Source organism: Mus caroli, unplaced genomic scaffold, assembly GCF_978045245.1.
Source record: "Mus caroli unplaced genomic scaffold, Mus_caroli_1 scaffold_9, whole genome shotgun sequence".
NCBI lineage: Eukaryota > Metazoa > Chordata > Mammalia > Rodentia > Muridae > Mus > Mus caroli.
The window spans coordinates 61343197-61366874 of record NW_028227264.1 but is presented as its reverse complement, the minus strand read 5'-3'; the positions used below and the strand labels follow the sequence as shown (position 1 = coordinate 61366874).

Genomic DNA, 23678 nt, shown 5'->3' with positions numbered 1-23678 from the left:
ACCAATAAGAGAGATGCTATTACTGTTTCTGTTTTGTTTTGTTGGCTGGGTGCTTGTTTGTTTGATTGCTTTTTAAGACAGGGTCTCACTATATAGCTCTGGTGGCCCTAGAATTCACTACATAGACCAGGCTGGCCTCAAACTCACAGAGATCCACCTGCCTCTGTCTCCCAAGTGCTGGGGTTAAAGGGCACCACTATGCCTGGCTGAAAAGCTGTTTGTGAAGGCATCTTTGCGTTGAGCCTGCCAGGCAAGATCCACTAAGCAGGAACCCCCATTTACAGCACTGATGCTACCGGGCGGGACAAAGCAGGCATGTTTTCAAATCTCTTCTGCAGTAAATGCTTCCATTTTTGGAATATCTTCAAGAAGAGCAGGGACAAAGGGCTCAGGGCTGCCTGGTCACAGAGACTCTCCAGATTACCGGGTGTGTAATGAATGAACTCAAACTCTGTGGTGACAAAAAACCACAGATTTGCACTTTGGCCATTGTTATGACCTCAGAGGAATGTGGACCTTTGACTATAGTGACTTTATTTTCAGATCCATAATTTCGAGTAAAGATTAACTTGGGCTTTCTCAGTTGGGGACTGTCTCATTTAACTTGACTGAAATGAAATGAATGCAGTCAAGTCTGTGCTCCTTGTGTGTATTTGTTTGGGTTTTGCTTCTACAATGGAATTCCAAAGGCTGGGTCCTTTATACAGGAAAGAGGTTTGTGTACCTTAGAGGTTTGGCGTTTCAAGGGTCTAACAGTGGTATTGCCTTAGCTCTGGTGATGCTCTTGTGGTGGAGAATAGGAAGAGAATCATGCAGAGAATCAGGGTTTTAAAAAGAAAAAGAAGGGACTGGAGAGATGGCTCGGCGGTTAAGAGCATTTGCTGCTTTTCCAGAGGACCTGTGCCCTGTTTCCAGCTCCCACACAACAGCTCCCAACCATCCATAGCTCCAGCTCTTGAGGAGGATCCAGCACCCTCCTCTGGCCTCCCTGAGCACCAGGCATAGATCTGTGCTCTCCAGACATACACACAGGCGAACACCATACATAAAAGTTAGTTTGGAAAAAAAAAAAAAAAAAGGAAGAGAAAAGGAGCCAGTTAACAACCCCTCTCAATTCACCTCTTGATGGTCTCACTACCTCTTAACACTGTCACATGAGGGAACAAGCTTCTAACATGTGAATGTTTAGGGAGATACATTGTATAGACTGTTTAGGGAGACACATTGTATCAACTGTTTAGGGAGACACATTGTATAATCCACATCAGCATCACAGCATCAGAGGATGCCTGAGGTCTACTGCCCTGACTAATGCAGCATCATCCACACCATGCCCTAATGGCTTACCTAATTAATCTGTATGTGTGAGTAGACACATCTCTTTATGAGACTTTGTAGAAGACCTTGGATTTACCAGGCCTAGTGGTGCACGCCGCTGATTCTCAGCCCTCAGGAGATGGAGGCAGGAGAATCAAGAGTTCAAGGTCATCCTCAGCTACCTAACAAGGCCACTTTATTCTAAAAAACAAAATCAAAACAGCACCAGCAAGATGGCTCGACTGTGGGGCTGAAGGAAAGGCTCAGCAGTAAAGAGTCTGAACTGCTTTACAGGACCAGAGTTCAGAGGACTACAGGCAGCTCACCACAGCTTGTAACTCCAGCTCCAAGGGGGCCCTGGTGCCTTCTTTTGGCCTCAGAAGCCACACCACCCACATAAACTTACAGAAGCATACACATATACACGTAATTAAAAATAAAAAATGATGCCAATAAACTTTTAAGAAAAAGACAAGGGGTAGCGGGGAGGGGGGAAGAAAAAGACAAAAAAAAAAAATCCCTACAATTTGAAACAATAATGGCTTTGACTCTCAGCAACTATTTTTAAGTGGCTTGTGAGATGACTCTTGGACTCTTCCCTTCTGGGTATTGACCCCTGCTAGGAAGAACTTCTACCTCCTACCATAGACATTAGCAGGCCTACTCTGTACAGAGTAGCACTGCAGGTGTCTTGGCTGACCTCTCAAATAGAACACAGGTCTCTGCTTTCATTGTCAAATGAAAAAAATTACAACCATGAGACAGGGCTTCTCTTAGCTGTGACACAGCCTCTCGAGAGGGTCCTTCTGCAAAAGGACTTCACAGACCCTCTGCTGAAGACCGGCTTAGCAAATGAACTGAGCCACAAGCCACGTTAGAATGTATAGTATAGATTGACTTCATTCTGTATAGATCCATTTTAATTCGTGCCATATATCAATTATACAATCCGTTCTGCTACTACTCTTTTTTTTACTGGGGACAGTTGATTTATTTTCTAACCTGTTTGCCTCAGAAGTAATAAAAACTCCATTAATTCCAGAGAGATTTCTGACTGGCACTAAAGGTTTCCATAGGCCCCAAAGGTGACTTTGAGCACAGCATTGTCTCGGAGGTCAGGGAAGAGCAGAGCATACAGTGACTCATGGATGTTGCCTGCTTCCTAGGGGAAATGAGGGATGACTCGACTTTTCAGTCCAATAGCACTTTTATTAATTCAGAAACCACTCTGTTGTTTGGGTCATGAATGATTTCAGCAAATAAATTTGGGACTCTATAAAGAAGAAAATACTAACATTGAACTACAGTGCCCCCTGGCTGTCATGATGCTAATTCACAGACACCTCTGAATTAAGAGTCAACAGAAGTATGCATTAAGCCAGAGTTCAACCTTTGGGCACTGGGGCAAGACCTTGTCACCTATAAAACTCGTGCTTGCAAACTGTTCAGGTGACCAAAACCACCTTACTTTGTAATATTTTTAAGTAGGTTTGTGGGGGGGGGGTTTGTGTGTAAGGCACTGCTCATAGCTATTGGGGGGTGGGGTTCCCCCATCACTAGACAAGGGTTATGAATGTGTCAGAGCAATGACAAATACAATAAGTTAGACAAGAAATGTTTAAAAAAAATCACAAATTATAGAGTGAATGAGTAAAGAAATAAAGAAAACTAACAAATAATAACAGAAATTAGTTAAAAAAATAACTCCTTTACTCTTACCTAATAGTTAATAAATTTGATTAGCACCAAAATGGAGATAAAGAAGAACAATGAGGAGGTGGTGGCTGAAGAGATGGCTCAGAGGTTAAGAGCAGTGACTGCTCTTCCAGAGGTCCTGAGTTCAAATCCCAGCAACCACATGATGGCTTATAACCATCTGTAATGGGATCCAATGCCCTCTTCTGGTGTGTCTGAAGAGAGCAACAATGTACTCATACATAAACAAACAAACAAACATTTAAATAAATCTTTAAAAGAGGAATAATAATGAGGAAAGAACCTTGGGAGGGTTGGATGGTGTTATATTTGGGGTAAAGCTGCTGGAAACATAGAAGATGTGGGAAGAAATCCAAGGGTGGAGAGGGCCTCCCTAACAACCAGGAGTGGGGTGTGGTCCCCAAGTGCATAGGTTATAGCGGTATTTCTTTCTCACCCAGATGCTGCAGAACTTGTCAGCCTCTGAGGGGCAGCTGGTTGTCTTTGAGTGCAGAGTGAAAGGGGCCCCGTCTCCGAAAGTCGAGTGGTACAGAGAAGGGACATTAATAGAAGACTCTCCTGACTTCAGGATCTTACAGAAGAGTAAGTTGATGCTTTTCTGATAGTTTTACTCTTTAAAAATAAGGGTTTCATATAGGTCTGCTCTTATGTTTTTTAAAAACAAATTAAATATATGTTTTTTTTTTAAAAAAAAAAAAAGCTGACATAAAGAGGTTGGAGAAATGGTTCAACAGTTAAGAGCATTGGCTGCTCCTCCAGAGGCCATAGTTGGAAACTCACAACTGTCTATAAGTCTAGTTCCAGGAGATCTGTCACTCTCTTTTGGTCTCTGTGGGTATTGTAAGCACGTTGTACACAGACATAAATATAGGCAAAAACGCCCATATGTATAAAAGATCTGTTCAACTCTCTTAAACTAACATAAAAATCACTTGTAAGAATATCTCCTAAGGCTGGGCATGGTGGCACACACCTTTGATCCCAGTACTCGGGAGGCACAGTCAGGTTGATCTTAGAGTTTGAGGGCAGCCTGGTCTCTACAGTGAGTTCCAGGACAGCCAGGTCTACACAGAAAAGCCCTTTCTCAAAAACAAAACTAAACTAAAGAATGTCTCCTAAGATAAATTGTATTAATATATTGGTATATATTCTCCAAGATTTCTCCATACATATTTTTAATTTAAAAAAGATCAGGGGCTGAAAAGATGGCTCAGTGGTTAAGAGCCCTAACTGCTCTTCCAAAGGTTCTGAGTTCAAATCCCAGCAACCACATAGTGTCTCACAACCATCTGTAATGATGTCTGACTCCCTCTTCTGGAGTGTCTGAAGACAGCTATAGTGTACTTATATATAATAAATAAATAAATCTTTTTAAAAAATCAGTCTTTTTTCGTAATTGATTTTGCATTTTGAGACAAGGTCTTAATGTGTAGCTCTGGCTGACCTGGGATTGTGTAGAACATAAAAGATTCCCCTGCCTCTTCCTCTCAAGTGTTAATACTAAAAGCATGTACCACCACGCCCAAATATAATTGATTTTTTTACCATCACAATTTGTAGACATCTTTTCATATTGCTATATTGTTCTTAGTTTTATGTATTATTTTAAATAAATTTTACACGTATTTATTGTGTCTGTATGTTTGGATACATGTATAGAGCACACCTGTGAGGTTGGAGGACAGCTTGCAGATTCTCCACTTTCACTGTGTGGTTCCTGCTGATAGAAATTGGTGACAAGTGCCTTTACCCACTGAGCCATTTTGCCAGCCATTATAATTTTTTTTCTTTCTTGCAGTGCTAGAGATTGAACCCAGGATCTGCATACCAGACAAGAGCTCTACCACTAAGATATATATATATATATATATAGTTATATATATATATATATATATATATATATAGTTATATAGTTATATAGTTATATAGTTATATAGTTATCTTTAAAACTAGTATAAGTCATGGACCAGTGAGATGGCTCAGTGGATAAGAGTGCCTGCCTATATCCCTAGACCCAAATAGAGCAAGTAGAGCATTGACTCCTGGTAATCTTTCCTCCAGTCTCCACATGCATGGTGGCAGCAACAGCAAGAATTCTGAATACCATCTAACTGCGAAAGGAAAAATATTTCAGAGTTCTGTGTATTGTGTAGAAGGTGGGTGGGATATGTACAGCTATTTATTGAATGCCTGAAATTGGATAAATGTATCTGGAACACCTGTAATTTGTGGTAGGCACTTTGAGGAAAACCAAACGATTTTAGGATAATGAACTTGCTGCCTTCAAGGAATCTTTTGAATGTCCCAAGGCTCTTACGTTTACAAACTTATAGAAGGAAGAAGCTACATTTTATAGGCACTTGAGAGCCCAGAGCCGAGCAGAAATATTTCTCAAATGTCACGAGCTTTCTTCTAGGTAAAGAAAGTCAAGGGCTGGTGAGCTGGCTCAGCAGGTAGAGAGGCTCTTGCCTTCGAGCCTTAAAACACAAGTTTGATTCCAAGATCCACATGATGGAAGGAAAGAGCCGACTCCTGCATATTGTCCTCTGACCGCCACATGAGTGCTGTGGAATGCACATAACAGATGATGGTTGGATGGATACATACATACATACATTCATGGATGGATAGATAGGTAGATAGATAGATAGATAGATAGATAGATAGATAGATAGATAGATAGAAAGATAGATAGATAGATAAATACATAGATGGATGAATGGATGGATAGGATGGATGGATGGATACATGGACGGATGGATACATACATGGATGGATGGATAGATACATGGATGGATGGATGGATACATACATACATGGATGGATGGATACATACATACACATACATGAATAGATAGATAGATAGATAGATAGATAGATAGATAGATAGATACATACATACATACATACATACATACATACATAGGTGGGTAGATACATACATACATGGATACATACATACATACATACATACATGGATACATACATACATACATGAATAGATACATACATACATACATACATATATACATACATGGGTGGGTAGATAGATGGATAGATAGATACATGCATATATACATACATGGGTGGGTAGATAGATGGATAGATACATACATACATACATACATACATACATACATACATACATACATGGATTCATAGATACATGGATAGATGGATGGATAGATAGATAGATAGATAGATAGATAGATAGATAGATAGAGGCTAGTCCTTCTGAATCTCACCTCCCTCTGGCACTCTTCCTTGCCTGGGGGCCTGAAGCTTATTGTTCACTGTGTTAACCCAGGTGTGCTCCTGTCCAGCTGCCCCTCTGTAACCTTCTTGAGGTCACTGGTACCTGGGTCAGTTCACAACCTTGACAGATTGTCCTTATCACTTTGCCCCCAAGTGAGCAAGACACTGGGGTTCTGCCGAAAGCTTCTGGTGGAAATGTAGCTTCTCAGCCAACCAATGCTCACAGCCGTTTGTTTTTTTCTTCCTTTAGAACCTCGATCCATGGCCGAGCCAGGTAAAGATCATCTCACCTTTAACTTGTTCATATGTGGTTTGAGATACACATACATGGGAATATGTTGCAGTTACTCTAGTGTCGAGACAAAGTGAAAATAAAAATTTCCAGAAAGATCTGAATGAACTCTAGCTGTTATTGCAGAAGTGGGCAGGGGTGGGTGGTGGGTGGAGCACATTCAAATTTGCATATCAATTCATTATCTGATATGAATCCAGTTAAGGTTTTTTTAGCCTGTCCTTGGAGATATTTTCCCTCCTACCCACCCTTTTCATGCCCTCCTCAAAACCAGGCTTGGAATTTGTTTGATGCCAGGTCAAGTCCAATCCCCACAGCCTCTATGTCTCAATGGATGAGAGGCTGGGAATATGGATAATCGAGAACATGTACCTACCTGACTCAAAGCCACAGGTTTGATCCATAGGCTTGACTGGTACTAGGGTACCAGTCAAAATAAATAAAGAAATAATTTATGGATCAGATTCAGGAATGTATAAAGATATTTAAAATATATATATATTGGAGAATACTGAACTAGAAGTGGGAGCCAGGAAGCATTCACCTGTAGACCATGTGAATCCTTTACAAACCAGAGCCTCAGGCCGTATCTGTAACTGGGGTGAAGAAACTGTTCAGTTTCATTACAATTCTCTTCTCAGGACAAAGGCATTCCAGAAGTAAGCTCAGAACCGTCATACGGTACACCTACACTAGGCCACCAGGCACATAATAAAGACAATGGCTCTTTCTCATAAGGAGTAGCCCGTATTGTCTGTCATGGTCTTCTAGGAAGTCCTAGATCAGTGCTTCTCAACCTTCCTAATGCCGCAATCCCTTAATACAGTTCCTCACGCTTCTTTGGTGACCCCTTGCAAACCATAAAATTATTTTCCTAGCTACTTCATAACTGCAATTTTGCTGTTGTTGTAAATCATAATGTAAATATCTGATATGCAGGACATCTGATAGGCGACCCCGACTCACCAGTTGGGAACGCTGTGCTGGCATGATCTAGTTCACTTAACTCAGCCATCACAGACTACTGAGATGCCAAGCTTCCCCTAACACAACTATTTTAGTGATTTTGTTTTCATGGCCCCGCTCTTCTTTAGTTGTCAAAGAATATCTAACTGTATTAATTTTAGGCTCTAGTCATATCTGAGAAGTACCTGTGCTGTCACAAGACTTCAGGTTCCGTATCAGGCTAATCCATGGGAACGGCTGTGGAATCCTAACCTGGGATCTCTATTCTCTATCAGCTAACTGCTCCTTAAACAAAGCATTTACTGACAATCAATATCTGTCCAATTTTTTGTGCTTCTGGCGATCAAACCTGTAACCTCGCTCATGTTTGGCATGAACTCTCATGCTGAGATATAGCCCCAGTCCTTCTGCCCAATTTTAAACTGTGGCCTCTGTTTAAAATATTCCACAGTGGAATTTCCCCTTGAAGATAATAAGGGATTGGGTTTTGGAAACCTATTTTATTTGTTTTTCTGTTTCACACACACCCTTCCTTTTCCTACCTTTGACCCCTAGTTTGTTTTTGTAACTTTTGACAAGTTTATTGCTAGTTTAATTTTTGTCATTTGGATCAGTGGCATAGGAACAGAACGTGCATCATGTGTAACCACTGGTCTTGGTCCACCCAAGGCTGGAGAGAGGACTGCAGGGGAGTCAGGAGTTTGAGGCAGGCCCGAGCTGCACCTTTTGGGATGTAGCTCAATCCTTCGAGAGCTTCCTTAGTGTGTGATATGTAACCCAGCATCCTAAAACCCTCTTGTCAGTTCTCAGCCTTTCGGCCCAGAGCTGTTGGTTTTATAACTTTGGGCTCCTTCAGCCTCCTAACCAGCCAATTTAATCAAATAGTTATTTGGTGCTGTCGTTTTAGAAGAACTAATTAAGTCAGCTCCTTGTATCAACTTTTGTGGACGTGTCATTTGCCATCGGTAAGTCTCGGGATTCTGTCTCCGTGATTAAGTCAGTGACCTTTTCTGCCTTGCTGGCACACAGAGGAGATCTGCACGTTAGTCATTGCTGAGGTGTTTTCGGAAGACTCGGGATGCTTCACGTGCACCGCAAGCAACAAATATGGCACCGTGTCTAGCATCGCACAGTTGGACGTGAGAGGTGAGTGCTCCCTAGCCATTTGGTGGTGAGGGTGAATTTCAGAGTCATCTTTCCTTCCCAATTTACGTATGAACCATAAAGGTTTAACTTAGGGGCTGGAGAAATGACTCAGCGGTTAAGAGCACTGGCCATGCCGAGCAGTGGTGGTACATGCCTTTAATCCCAGCACTTGGGAGGCAGAGGCAGGCAGATTTCTGATTTCAAGGCCAGCCTGGTCTACAGAGTGAGTTCCAGGACAGCCAGGGCTATACAGAGAAATCCTGTCTCAAAAAACCAAAAACCAAAAACCAAAAACACAAAAACAAAAACCACTGGCTGTTCGTTCTTCCAGAGGACCTAAGTTCAACACTCACACACGGTGGCTTCACAACCATCTGTAACTCCACTTCCAGGGGCTCCATCACCCTCTTCTGGCCTCCAAGGGCACCACCTACATATGATGCGTACACAGACAGATGGGCAAAACACACATAGAATAAAGATAAAATATCTTGGAAAACTTAATTATTAAGAAAAATGTTCTTGACGCTGGTGAGAAGATGGCTTAGCAGGGAGAGATACCTCCCACCAAGCCTGGCTGACTGAATCCACACAGTAGAAGAATAAAACTGGTTCCAGCAAGTTGACCTCTGACCTCCACTCTCGTCCGTTGGCCTGCTGCATTGCATGAGTGTATATACACATGCATAATAATAATAATAATAATAATAATAATAATAATAATAATACAAAAACAGTCTTGGGGGTGGAGTTTATAGTTGTTGGTAGCCCTGGGCTCCTTCTCCAGCACTGCATAGACCAGGTATATGAGCACACACCTGTAATCCCAGCACTGGGAACTTGAAGGCTGGGAGATAAGGAGTTCCAGGGCCCTGAGTGAGTTCAAGGTCAGCCTCTGATACACGAGACCCTATCTCTAAAACAGTTGGTGGACAATGTCCAGTTTTCGAGGTCTTATTACACTGACAGCCACAATCTCCAGGGAGAATCTCCCTGCTGTCACTTCATGCATCCCAAAGAGCATCTCTTTGGCCTTTCATAAACTCCGCAAATTCTTCAGAGGACTCCAAGGAGCCAGGAGATAGTCCAGTAGGTAAGATGCTTGCTTCACAAATTTAAGTTCCTGAGTTCACTGCCCTGGATCTGCATATAAAAGGCAGGCATGGTAGTCTATGCTTATAATCCCCATGCTGGGGGGGGAGCGGGGGGGGGGGGAGGATGTGCCTTGACTAGGTTTTCCACTGCCGTGAAGAGATACCAAGACCAAGGCAACTCTTATAAAGAACAACATTTAATTGGAGCTGGCTTACAAGTTCAGAGGTTCAGTCTGTTATTATCATGGCAGAAGCATGGCAGCATCCAGGCAGACATGGTGCAGGAGAACCAAGTGTTCTACACCTTGATCCTAAGGCAGCTAGGAAGAGACTGGCTTCTGCAGGCACCCAGGAGAAGGTTCTTTCTTCCACACTTGTTGGAGCTTGAGCATAGGACCTCAAAGCTCACCCCCACAGTGACACACTTTCCCCAAGGCCACCTCTCCTGATAGTGCCACTTCCTGCCTGTGGGCCAAACATATTCAAACCATCACAAGGAGGATCCCTGGAACTTACTGGCCATGAATACCTGAAGTTGTGCTTTAACCTCCACATGTAGACACATACACACACACACACACACACACAGAGAGAGAGAGAGAGAGAGAGAGAGAGAGAGAGAGAGAGAGAGAGAGAGAGAGAGAGAGAATAGTTAGATTTCCTGGAATAAACTAAGCATATATTCCATACTGCTACATACACAGCTGTGTATGTGGATATTCAATTCTCAATATCTCTCTCTCTCTCTCTCTCTCTCTCTCTCTCTCTCTCTCTCTCTCTCTCTCACACACACACACACACACACACACACACACACATCCTCACCACTCTTGAATGCTCCAGATTTGGCCTATTTTTAGCAAGCATCTTTCTGTGTGTGCATCTACAAGGTCTGATATTTTCCCCTTGCCTGCCTGCTGTCCCCTCCCCCCACTCCATCCCCCAGCTGGAGGTGACAGTCCCATGCCAGTCCTGTTGGTGGCCTGCAGCCCGGGTTCTCTAACTGTCCTTTCAGGAAATGAAGACATCAGTGATAATGGAGCTCTTCACTCAGCAAACTCAACCACCAACCCGGCTGTGGCTGAGCACCAGCCCTCCCCACCCAACCCACAGCCTCTTTCAGAGGAGCAGCCCCCAAAACCCAAACTTGAAGGGGTCCTGGTGAACCATAATGAGCCCCGATCCAGCTCCAGGATTGGGCTACGGGTGCACTTCAACCTGCCCGAAGACGACAAAGATACGGAGGCATCCTCTGGGAGCGGTACAGCCAATACCAGCCAGACTAGACCGAATTCCTTCCCCGAGAGGTTCAATGGACAGGAAGCCAGAATCCCAGAGCCTTCCTCACCTATCAAGGAGCCCCCTCCGGTCCTGGCCAAACCCAAACTGTAAGTAAGAACAGAATGAGTGAGTAACTGTGAGTGCCTGTGAGCCTCCTGTGAGTCTGACCCTGAATATTACAGAGACAGGGCTGGTAAGATGCCTCAGCTGGGTAAAGGGGCTTGCCACACAAGCCCGAAAAACCAGGTTCAATCCCTGGGACCTACGTGATAGAAGAAAAGCAACACTCACAAGCATCATTTGACCTCCACATATAATGTGTGTACACCCACATGTATGTGCACATGTGCACATGTACACACACACATACAAAAGTAAATTTAAAAATTTTAATAGTAGAGTTGGGCTGGGGATATAACTCAGTTCTAAGAGTGCTTGCCTGGGGGCTGGAGGAATGGCTCAGTGGTTAAGAGCACTGACTGCTCTTCCAAAGGTACTGAGTTCAATTCCCAGCAATCACATGGTGGCTCACAACCATCTGTAATGGGATCTGATGCTCTCTTCTAGCGTGTGTGAAGACAGCTACAGTGTACTCGTTATATATATATATATAATATATATATATATATATATATATGCAAAAGAGTGCTTGCCTGGGATGCACAAGGCCAAGGGGTTGATCCAGCCTTGCGGTAGGCGAGGTAGGGTCCACCTGTGATCCCAACATTTCCCAGGTAGGAAGAGGAGGATCTGAAATTCAAGGTCAACTCCAGCTTCACATGGAGTTTGAGGCCAGCCTGGGCTACATGAGACCTTGCCTCAGACCAAATCAAAGCAAAAACAAAACAAACAAGAGAGAGAGAGAGAAAAAAAGAAAACTAATTCCAAGTGAGAAAACATGCATCGAGTGTAAAGCAGAATGTGCATCTCTGCATGACCACGGACACTCATCTACCCTCTTTATTAGTGTTAACTTTCAACCCGCCCCGCCCCCCCCCCCCCAGCGACACAGCATGTAAGTTCCGAAAGCACCTTTCTAATGTTAGAGTTCCCCATCCCATCTTTCTAGTACCCAACAATCTTGACAGTCCAGTCTTCTGGCCTTGTGTGCACAGGAGACGGAGGACCAGCTCCCAAAGACACACTCGAGGATGTGGCTTGGGAAACTGCACAGGCAGGGGGTTGGGAAAGGTGAACAGATCAAACTTCAACTCCTGTCTGTCTTTGGAGGTGTTAGTGGTAGGCAACCAGAGATGAAGAGCCAGGAGCAGGCGAAATCGGCTCAGGAACTGGGAGTGGGGCAAGGAGGTGGAGAAAGGATGGAGAAAGGATGGTGCTCCAGTTTTCCTCTTTGTTCATGTGTGTGTGTGTGTGTGTGAGAGAGAGAGAGAGAGAGAGAGAGAGAGAGAGAGAGAGAGAGAGAGAGAGAGAAAGAGTGTGTGTGTGAGAGAGTGTGTGTTTGTGAGAATGTATGTGTGTGTGAGAGTGTGTATGTGTGTGAGAGAGAGTGTGTGAGTGTGTGTGTGTGTGAGAGAGAGTGTGTGTGTGTGTGTGTGTGTGTGTGTGTGTGTGTGAGAGAGAGAGAGAGAGAGAGAGAGAGAGAGTGTGTGTGTGTGTGTGTACAGGTGCACATGAACTTGTGTGTGCATGTGGAGACCAGAGGTTGATGTCATTCATGATTTTTGGTTTGTTTGTTTTTTTTTCGTTTTTTTGGTTTTTTGTTTGTTTGTTTGTTTGTTTGTTGATTTTCCTGAGACAGGGTTTATCTGTGTAGCCCTGGCTGTCCTGGAACTCACTTTGTAGATCAGGCTGGCCTCGAACTCAGAAATCCACCTGCCTCTGCCTCCCGAGTGCTGGGATTAAAGGTGTGTGCCACCATGCCCAGTGTCATTCATTTTTTTAAACAGACAAAACCCATGTATTTATTTGTGGGCAGTGGCATGTGGCCGGCATCCATGTAGAGGACTCACATGGAATTCCGGTTTTCAACTCTGTCTCTTGTTTTTTTATGTTGGGGTGTGATTCTCAGAGAAGGGAGTTGGGGTGGGGGAGGGTAAACCAAACAATTCCCTTAGGGTCTGCCTTTTCTATCGGGTGTTTTCTCATCCAGGGACTGTGTCAGAGTGGGCCATTTAAGACGTGGAGATTTGTGTTACCGAAAACCTGAAGTAACAGGTTAGATATAGAAGACTTTATTTTAAGAATGAGTCTGTTACTGTCTACTCCGCCATTGCCAGCATTTGGTTCCCTTGCAGCCTCTCATGGGCAGGATGTCTGACTGTCTAGCCATTACACGGTCACTTCAGGAGCAGGAAGAACAAACAGGCAAAAGTCACAGTCTCGACGTTAGAAGTCCTTTGAAATGCCTTCTTAGAGATCTCAGCCAGTTTGTTCTGACTTCATCTCTTTGACCAGAATTGAGTCAGTGGGTATGGCAGCTGCAAAGGAGTCTGGGAAATGTAGTCTTTAGTTACACATACTGCAATCATGAAAAAAAAAAAACCCCAAAAATATTTTAGGTGTGTACAAAAGCACACACCTGTGATCTTAGCACACAGGAGGTTGAAGCAGGAGGATCAGGGTTCAAGGTGGTCCTCAGCTACATAGCAAGTTCAGGGCCAGCCTAGGCCTCATGAGACCCTGTCTGATTCGCCCGCTTCTACTTCCTTCATGCTGGGATTGCAGATGTACACAACTACACCCAGTACTTATAGGGGGAGCTGGGGATTGAAACTAGGACTTACTCGGCGCTAGGTAAACATTCTGTTTCTCTAAACCCCAGACAAGCATATCTTTAGCGCAGTGATAAGCATATGAGGGTTACCCAGGGAATGGTAGGTGGACCAAGAGCGTTGCTCTCAGCCCCTAAGCCAGACCCACAGAACCTGAAACTCTCAGTAACTTGGAAGTCTGTATTTTAACCAGATTCCGAGGCTGGCTAAAATTGAAGAAGAGCTGAGCTATATTTGAAATCATTGTGCTTAGATTCCTCCCTAGTCCAATTAGCTCTGTGCGCACTGCCTCTGTCAGGCAAGAGTCAGTCAGCTTTGTTTGTTTTACAGACTTCATGACAGTAATGAACAGCCTACACCTGGGGACCTGGAAAAGCCCGGGCATGCATGCTCGGAATTAGTTGTCCCGATCGGCCAGGGAAATGTTTAACAACTGACGGGTTAAGAGAGCCCTCATAGTTAGTTTTTGCCAACTTCTCCCACGTGATTTTAGGCCATGGAGAGAACTGGGTGTGCTGAGTGGGATGCGGGGCCTGGCGCTTATCAGCCTGTCCTTCAGAGCCAGGGAGCGTTGGCTCAGGCACACAGTGTCCAAAATTGTTTCTAAAGCCAACCTTCAAACTTGATAGCCAGGCTTGTATTTTGACTAATACTTTAATCTCACAGATTCAAAATCCACAGGGTGTGATGCCAGTACACTCAGCATTCCGGGGACTGAGGCAGGGGGATTGAGAGCTCAGGTTAACTGGGGACGCATAGGAGACATGTCTCAAAAAACCTAAAAATTACAGATTTTGCATTCTTCTTCTTTCTATTGTGGGTTGGTTGGTTGTTTTAGGTTGGTTGGGTTTTGTTTTGTTTTGTTTTGTTTTGTTTTGTTTTGTTTTTGAGACAGGATTTCCCTGTGTAGCCCTGGCTGTCCTGCAAGTAGCTCTGTAGACCAGACTGGCCTAGAACTTTGAGATCTGCCTGCCTCCTCCTTCCAAGTGCTGGTTAAGGCTCTTTCACATTTAATTGTTTGATTACATTTTAATTGCATTTATCCTTTCACTTCTAAAGTAGGGTTGAGGATGAGTGAGGAACTCACTAAAAGTACTGAATTATTCATGTAATTTCCAGACAACAGCTTTCCTACAGCTGGACAGAGGACTGCTTAGTAGGTACTGTTGCACAGTAGAAACAGAGAGTTACAGACAGGCGTGAGCCTCTATGTGGGTGCTGGGAACCGAACCTGGGTCCTCTACAAGAGCAGCCACATCTCCGGTCTTCCTTTTTTTTTTTTTTTTTCCATGCTGTGTGCACACATGATGTGAATTGTGCGGTATCTACGTGTGTAGTGTGGGCACATGTAAGAGTGGATTCCTATGTTTATTCCCTTGAGACATAGTCTCACTCAACTTGGATCTAGACAGGCACCCAGAAAGCACCACTGATCCTACTGCCTGGGGGACAGTGCTGGATTATAGATAGGTATGGCTGCCACACCATCTTTCTCACAGGAGTGCTAAGGATTTGAATTCATGTCTTCAAACTTGCACTGCAAATAATCTTACACACTGAGCCATCTCCCTAGCCTCCTTTCTCTGTTTAAGAACAAGAAAAGTTGGGCTGGAGAGATGGCTCAGTGGTTAAGAGCACTGACTGCTCTTCCAGAGGTCCTGAGTTCAATTCCCAGCAACCACATGGTGACTCACAACCACCTGTAATGGGATCTGATGCCCTCTTCTGGTGTGTTTAAAGACAGCTACAGTGTACTCACACATAATAAATAAATAAATAAATAAATAAATAATAAATAAATAAATAAATAAATAAAATTAAAAAAAAAAACAAGAAAAGTCAAAGGCAATGTTTATAAGCAAGATAAGTGTGAAGTTTATCAGGATATATATACACACACACACATATGTATGTATATGTATGTGTATATATATGTATATATATATATATATATATACACACATCTATAGGCGTATGTATATATGTATTTTAAACAATGTCTTTTGTGGCCTGGACTAACATGAAACTTGACACATAGCTGAGGCTAGCCTTTAACCCCTAAGCCTCCTTCCTTGAACAGTGAAGCACAGGGATTGAGGTGTGCCCCACCACACTGAGAATTACTGTAGGATCCTTTGGAGAGCAAAACTTACCATCTGTAATAATTATACTGCTAAAGGTTTAAAGGAAGCCTGTTTTGAATGAATCTTCTTAGCAAAGCCTTGCCTAGCTAGAGTGGACTGGAAACGTTTGGATACACTCAGCTCCTCCCATAAGGCTGGTTTTGGCTGAGAGTGGTAGAGCATTTGCTTAGCATGCACCAAGCACTAGATTCCATCCCCATCTTAGTGTGGGAGAGACTCGGAGGATTCTAAGCTTAAGTTTCTCACACCTGTGCGGAGGGAGATGCCTTCTGTCCAAGCTGAACTAGTGAAGGCCATCAGAACTTTTTAAACAGTATCAACAAGAGTAACATGTTCTCCATTTCTTTTACTTGCCAACTTGTATATATACATCCACTGTTACACAGCTGAAGTGTCATAGCACAAAGAATATGTATTCTGTTTGTGATTCTCTTGGGAAGAGGGAAAAACAAAAAACATATATAAATAACAGCTCAGTAGCAACTATTAGGTGATGTCTTGCCACTTTGGCCCTCTTTGTCTCTTTCTGTCTCTCTGTCTCTCTCTCCCTCTGTCACTCCCTTTGTGCCACTGCACCCACCCCATATCCCTCCCCCCCAACCCCCCACCCACCACCCCAGTCTAAAACAACCATCTGTAGCTCAGGCTGGCCAGCTACTGTGTAGCTGAGGATGGCCTTGAACGTCTTCTCTTGCGCGCGTCCCACTCGACCAGCAAGAACAACGCTGCAACAGGATCCTTCTGCACGCGTTTATTGGGAGAGCTTAATTGCAGAGGCGAAAAGACCCTCAGCCCAGCCCTGGTGCTGCTTTATATAGGCCTAGGAGAGGCGTGTCTCACACCCGGATTGTGTTGTGTTTGGTTGATACTTACAACCTCATTTGCATTCTTACATCTGATTGGTTACTTTCTCTCTTATCTGATTGGTTACTTTCTCTCTCTTCTGATTGGTCAATTTCTCTCTCTTCTGATTGGTCAATTTTGGTCAATTCTCAAAACCTCATCTTGGCAAAAAACTTTCCTGCCTATGTAAGCGTGGTGGCCAGCAGAAGCCTGTGCCACTTTGCAACGGCACATGTGGCTTCCTACATCTCCCCCTTTCTGTTTTAATAAAATGAGGCTGGACTAGGCCTGTGCAATTATGTCCATCTGCTGTGGCTCCTGTTTTAGGTCGTTCCTCCAATGTCACAGTCTTTCCCGTCATAGGGTAACCCTATCGCCACCGGGCCCCGTGCCTTAGGTTGGCCTGTGCATAAGGAAAGTTGCCCGTCTCTGGATACCCCAGTGCTGTGTGACAGTAACTGCTAAATGACCTAGGGCGAACTCTGCAAAAGAGGCCAGCCGAAAAATGAATTAGTGGGGAAATCATGATCACCCTGTCGTATGCATCAATGTGCAAGGGCTGATCAATGATTGTTGAGTCTCTCTCATGCGCAAGAGCAGAGAACTCAGATGCCGACTAATTCTTGAGCATAGATAACCAAACTTTGGGGGAGGCGCCGTTTTCAATAGCCAATAGTGCCTGAGTTATAATCACCTTGTCACGTTTTTGTTGTGTTCTAAATTTGCATACCGACCAGAGCATGAGCGCCAGTCCACAGCATATGGCAGCACCAAACAAAATCACTCCCACCCATTCCTTAAAGTAAGAGAAAGCAGAGAAAAGCCAAGAGGTAAAGTCTCCAAAGGTCACAGGTTCCACTCTGGTTCCATTAAGGTTCAGGATCTGTATCTGCAGCCTCTTCTGCAGCCTGTCCAGCTCCTGCGACCAGTTTCCCTTCAGATAATTCGATAGGTCTGTACTTTTAATAAAAGAATTATTAATATACCTATTGGGAGTAATGCATACATGCGGAGTGGATGCCACACAACTCATTTGAATGACATCCATCATCTGTTCCATGTTATGCTGTAAAATATCCACTCTCTGATTCACTAACATTAATCCTGAGGCGAGATGAGAATCCACCCTTTGCAGAGTGAGCAATGCCTCAGACGTTTTTTCTGCTGACTTATGGTATCAGCACTATTAACTTGATTGGCCATAGCAATTCCTGCGGTAACCGCTGATGCTGCAGACACTACAATGGCAGTGACAATGGCAGCTGTGATTCCAAAATCTCTCTTCTGCCTAACTAGACTCATTATTGGGAATTTCTCTGGATCTGCCTCAACAGGTACAGGGACCAAGATTGGTAGCTGTACCACTAAGGCTAAGAATTTGGTTCCATTCCAGCATTGCATCAAAAAACAAGTGATATTTGTACAATCTAACCATTCTGTATCATTTTGAAATTCAGCCAATATAAAGAAAAATGGAGGACTAACACAAACTTCTACTGGAGAGGTAGTCATATTTCTGATAACTCTATTAGTTGTCACATTATCTAAATGAGCAGAGGTATTGGAAAGTGGGCAGAAACATTCAGTATCTCATGAAAGGTGCCAGTCAGCAGTGCAAAGGCTGACAGACTGGTACTAGCACCTGCCTCATTACTTAAAATCCATTGGTAATATGGCCAAATATTTTCTTTTCCTGTAGCATCTTCCTTATCATTCATTACAGAAAAATCTAAAGGAGGTGACAAAGCAAAACCCTTTGCTATTTCTTTTCGAGGAAAAATTTTTGATTGACAAGGTGAAAAAACTATAGGAAATGTGAGGTCCGGATGACACCAGGGCACGCTGCGTTTAGCAGTAGCATTGCCAACAGGCCATCGTGATCTTTTGGGAATAGTCACCTTTCCCTTTATCATAATAGTGGTGATGTTTATAGGTGAAGTTATATTATTTCCAACATCACCTGAGCCTAATTGCTCTCCTTGGACGACTTGCGTTAAAGCATTAAGTAACACTCCAGAGCTCACTTTATTTTGGATAATGGGGTCTGCCCAATTAGAGATAACCTTTTTCTTTAAAAATATACAGGGTGTAAAAGGTCTATCCACATCATGCACAAAGCATAGTGTATAATTTAAATGAAAACTCGTACTATTATACACCCGTGGCTCTTGAGGAGTTTGTCGTGCACAAGGTGCATCCAGAAAACATTCTGTTGCATAAAACAAAGGCAAGGTGGAAGAATTGGAATGTACCGGTAAAGGTACTGGCCATGATCTTACTATGGCCCACAAAGGTATACTTATCCCGGTCTCAATCATCAGGAGCAGGAATAGCAGGATCATCTTGGGATTCATCTTGCTCTTTCACGGTCCTTGTCAGTCGCGTCGGGACCCAAAGTGGATTTTCTTCACCCTGTGGGAAAACACAAATAGCTCCCCGGGATCTGATTAAGATAGGATCCGGGCCATACCATTTATTATCAAGGACATTTTTCCATTTGACCATTTCATTGGGCGATTGAGGCCAATGTCCGTGCCTTTCGGCTGGTGATCTTCCAGCATCATCCAATTTTAAAAAATTAAGAGTAAATATTGTAAGGGATAGAGCCATCTTTGGCGTCATAGCCTCTATTCCCCCTTTCTGTTTTTGCAAATATTGTTTCAAAGTACGATGAGCTCTCTCAATGATGCCTTGGCCCTGTGGATTATAGGGCAGTCCAGTAATATGTTTCACTTGCATTTGTTTGCAAAATTGGCTAAATTTAGAAGAAGTATATGCAGGACCATTATCTGTCTTTAGCACTAGGGGCTTACCCCATGCAGCCCAAGCCTCTAAGCAGTGAGATGTGATATGAACTGCTTTTTCCCCTGACAAGGGAGAGGCATGTAGGACACCAGAACTGGTATCAATGGACACATGTACATATTGTAATTTCCCAAAAGCTGGGATATGCGTGACGTCCATTTGCCAAACATCTAGGGGTCGCATTCCGCGAGGATTAACGCCCACGGAAGGTGCATTAATGAATTCTACACACCTACCACACTGTAGGACAATATCTCGAGCTTCTGTTCGTGTGAGCTTAAACTTTTGTCATAATGTAGAAGCAGGGACATGATAAAGTTGATGAAAATTTTTTGCACTTTCTATAGAATTTTGTGATAGGAAAACCATATCTCTGGTGGCTGAATCAGCAATTGCATTACCCTTAACCATAGGTCCAGGTAATGATGTATGTGCTCTAATATGTTGAATATAAAAGGGATGCTCACGCATCTGTATTTTCATCAAAGTTTCAGTTACTGGACTAGACTGCTTAAAATTTCCAGCAGTCTCTAACATTAGTACAGCATTAACCACATAAACAGAATCAGAGATAATATTTATGGGCATAAGAAATCTTTTAAAGACTTCTAAAACCACCAAACATTCTACCAATTGAGGGGCTCCTGGTGTAAATTGCAACCTTACAGCCTTTTCATTAATCACATAACTTCCAATTCCTGTTTTGGATCCATCTGTATAAATATCAATGGCTCCCTTTATAGGAGTGTTAGCCGTTACCTTTGGAAATATCACTGGATGTAATAACAGAAAATGTAATAAAGGATGTTTAGGATAATGATTATCAATTAAACCAGAATAACTGCATCTAAGAATAGCCCATTCATCTATAGTCGCACACAATGTTTGCATTTGTGCAGCAGTATAGGGAACAATTATGCTATCTGGCATTTTTCCGAAGTGAGTAATTGAACTTTTTATACCTTTATGAGCCATATTTGCCACCATGGTGGGATAATGCTCTATAGTCTTATTAGGGGATATATGTGGATGTATCCATACTAGAGGACCATCTTGCCATAATACAGCAGTTGGCAAATTTATGGTTCGTAATATGCATAGGCAAAAAGGTTTTTGCTCATTTATACGATTTAGCTGTGCTGTTTGGATTGCTTCTTCTACCTTCCTAAGAACATCAGAAGCCTCAGGTGTTAATTGTCTCAATGAGGTAATATGTGATTCACCTTCTAAAATTTGAAATAGAGGTTTTAATTCCGAAGTAGGGATCCTTAAATAAGGTCGAATCCAATTTATATCTCCTAATAATTTTTGAAAATCATTTAATGTCTTTAGATGATCTTTTCTTATACTAATCTTTTGTGGGGTAACACACTGTAAAGTAATAGTGGCTCCTAAAAATTGACTAACATTAGACTGCTGCACCTTTTCTGGTGCAATAATCAAGCCATTATTTTTTAAAGTTTCATTAAGAAAGCCATAAGCTCGCTGTATACTTTCTTCTTCAGGTCCACAAATCACAATGTCGTCCATATAATGACAAATTTTTAAGGAGGGGAAACCATCTCTGACTGGTTGTAAAGCTTTTCCTACATATATTTGACATATGGTAGGGCTATTTGCCATTCCTTGGGGTAACACTCGCCATTGATACCTTTTATCAGGCTCCATATGATTAACAGAAGGTAGGGTAAATGCAAATCTAGGTTTATCTTTCTCGTTTAACGGAATGGAAAAGAAACAATCCTTAATATCTACTACTATAATTTTCCAATCCTTAGGTAGAGCTGAAAGTAGGGGGAGTCCTCTTTGTACAGGACCCATAACTTGCATTTGTGAATTAATGGCTCTGAGGTCATGTAACAATCTCCATTTACCTGACTTTTTCTTTACAACAAAAATAGGGGTGTTCCAGGGTGATTGTGTGGGTTCTACATGTCCCAAGTCTAATTGTTCTTGTACTAATTCTTTAGCTGCTTTTAATTTCTCAGAGGATAAAGACCACTGAGGCACCCACACCATGTCCTCTGTACACCATGGAATGGGCAAAGGCTCCTCAGCGGCCCCTAGAAAAAACCCAGCCCTTTCTTATCTGCTTTTACTGTGGCTTTAACTGGTGAAATTCTACCTTGTAAATTTTCTTTATCTTTCCATTGTAAGGATTTTGCACTTATAGTTGGGGTAGCCTCATATCCTAATCCTTGTAAGCTATGTGATGATTGATTAACAGGCCAAGAAGCAGGCCACCAATTACTAGATATAATGCTTTTATCTGCTCCTATATCCATTATACCTTGAAAGGTTTTTCCTTCTATTTGTAATGGTAAAGTGGGACGATTATCCAAATCTAAAGATATGTATGCCACATTAGTTCCTGTAGAACCAAGTCCCTTATCTCCTCGGGAATCCTGGCTACTAGGGAACATGTTATGCAAACTAGGAAGAATCAGCAATTGAGCAATGCGATCTCCAGGAGAAATTGCTACGATACCTCGGGGTGCAGAACACATAATCTTAACTTGTCCCTCATAATCTGAATCTATAACTCCAGGGTGTATCATTAATCCTTTCAAAGCAGAAGAGGACCTACCCAACAGTAGGCCCACTGTATCCTTTGGTAAGGGACCTCTAAAATCTGATGAAATAGGTTGGCATCCCATTTGAGGTGTAAGAATTACTCTGGAGGTGGCACAGATGTCCAATCCTGCTGAACCCGGAGTGGCTCTCCTCGGTCTCTGGGTGGCCTCATAGACACTGTGGTCTGGAGTGCCCCATACATTTGGGGGCCCTGGGGACGGGGAACCCTTACTCCGTTTTTTGGCTGTTGTACTTTAAACTGAGGTATTGGCCTTCCTTTTATATCTCTGACTGATCTACATTCATTTGCCCAATGTTTTCCTTTCCCACATTTTGGGGAAATACCTGGTCCTGTCTTTTCAAACCTACTCTTCCTACCCTTTGTACACTGCTTTTGCATATGACCTGTTTGTCCACAATTATAGCAGGTTATTTCTTTTGGTTTTGCCATTAAAACTGCGGCAGCCAGCCCTGCATTTGAAAGTGGTCCTCCTATCTCTCTACATGCTTTCATCCACGCCTGTAATCCTTTCCCTTTCCAAGGCGTGATAGCATTTCTGCATTCTTTGGTACATTGCTCATAAAATAATTGTTCAATTAGCGGCAATGCGGTCTCAGAATCACCAAATATGCGCCCTGCTGCTTCCATCATGCGAGCCACAAATTCAGAGAATGGCTCATTAATTCCCTGAATAATTTTTGTCAAATTACCAGATACCTCTCCTCGATTAGGCAATGCTTTCCAAGCTTTCACTGCTGCCTGATTGATTTGATCATAGACCTGCACTGGGTATCCTAATTGATTGTTTGTCCACATACCCTGACCTGTAAGCATTTCAAAGCTCCATGCTGGTTGCCCTGCAGTAGCATTAGCACGGGCCTGACTCAAACACAGATCATGCCATATAGACTTCCAATCTAGATACTGTCCCATCGTAAGACATGCCTTTACCACACTCATCCAATCCGAGGGAGTCATGGCATTGTGAGCCAGTCTTTCGATCTGGGACTGAGTAAATGAGGCATTAACTCCATAGGTCCTTACTGACTCTACTAACTCTTTCAATTGTTTATGCGATATTGGCTCATAATACCGCTGTTGAGCTTGATCCTGAAAAACAGGAAAAGCCTGACATATTTTTCACAACCCCCTAGGAGTGCAAAAGGAGTGCCCATTGCCAATTGCTTTCTTATCTGTATAAGGTGGAGGTGGTGGGGGAGCACCAAAACTCCTCCCTATTGTACCATATCTTTCCACTTCATACTCTGCAGCAGCCTCCTCCAAATCTTCCTCCTCCCCTGCTGATAATTCCGAGTCCTCTGAGCAAGATAATTCTAATGACTCAAAGTCCTCAAGAGGAGGGTAAATTGACTTAATTTTCTGTTCTTTATTTTTTATACTATCTTTTATATCTTTACTTTTTGGTTTCTTTTCCTTTTCTCCTTTTATTTCTTTCCCTTTACTTATCTTTCTGCGCGCGCCTTCTTTTTCATACCTCTCTGTTTCTGACAT

At 42.9% G+C, this 23678-nt stretch overlaps 1 protein-coding gene across 1 annotated transcript in view; it reads left to right on the top strand.

Moving 5' to 3' along the window:
• The window catches only part of Mypn (myopalladin), a 96262-nt gene that overhangs the window by 47603 nt on the left and 24981 nt on the right, over positions 1-23678 (top strand). The window contains exons 7-10 of the mRNA XM_021174306.3: positions 3474-3615; positions 6539-6562; positions 8576-8692; positions 10802-11174. Of these exons, the coding sequence (XP_021029965.1) occupies positions 3474-3615; positions 6539-6562; positions 8576-8692; positions 10802-11174 (656 nt within the window). The remainder of the gene's footprint in view (positions 1-3473; positions 3616-6538; positions 6563-8575; positions 8693-10801; positions 11175-23678) is intronic.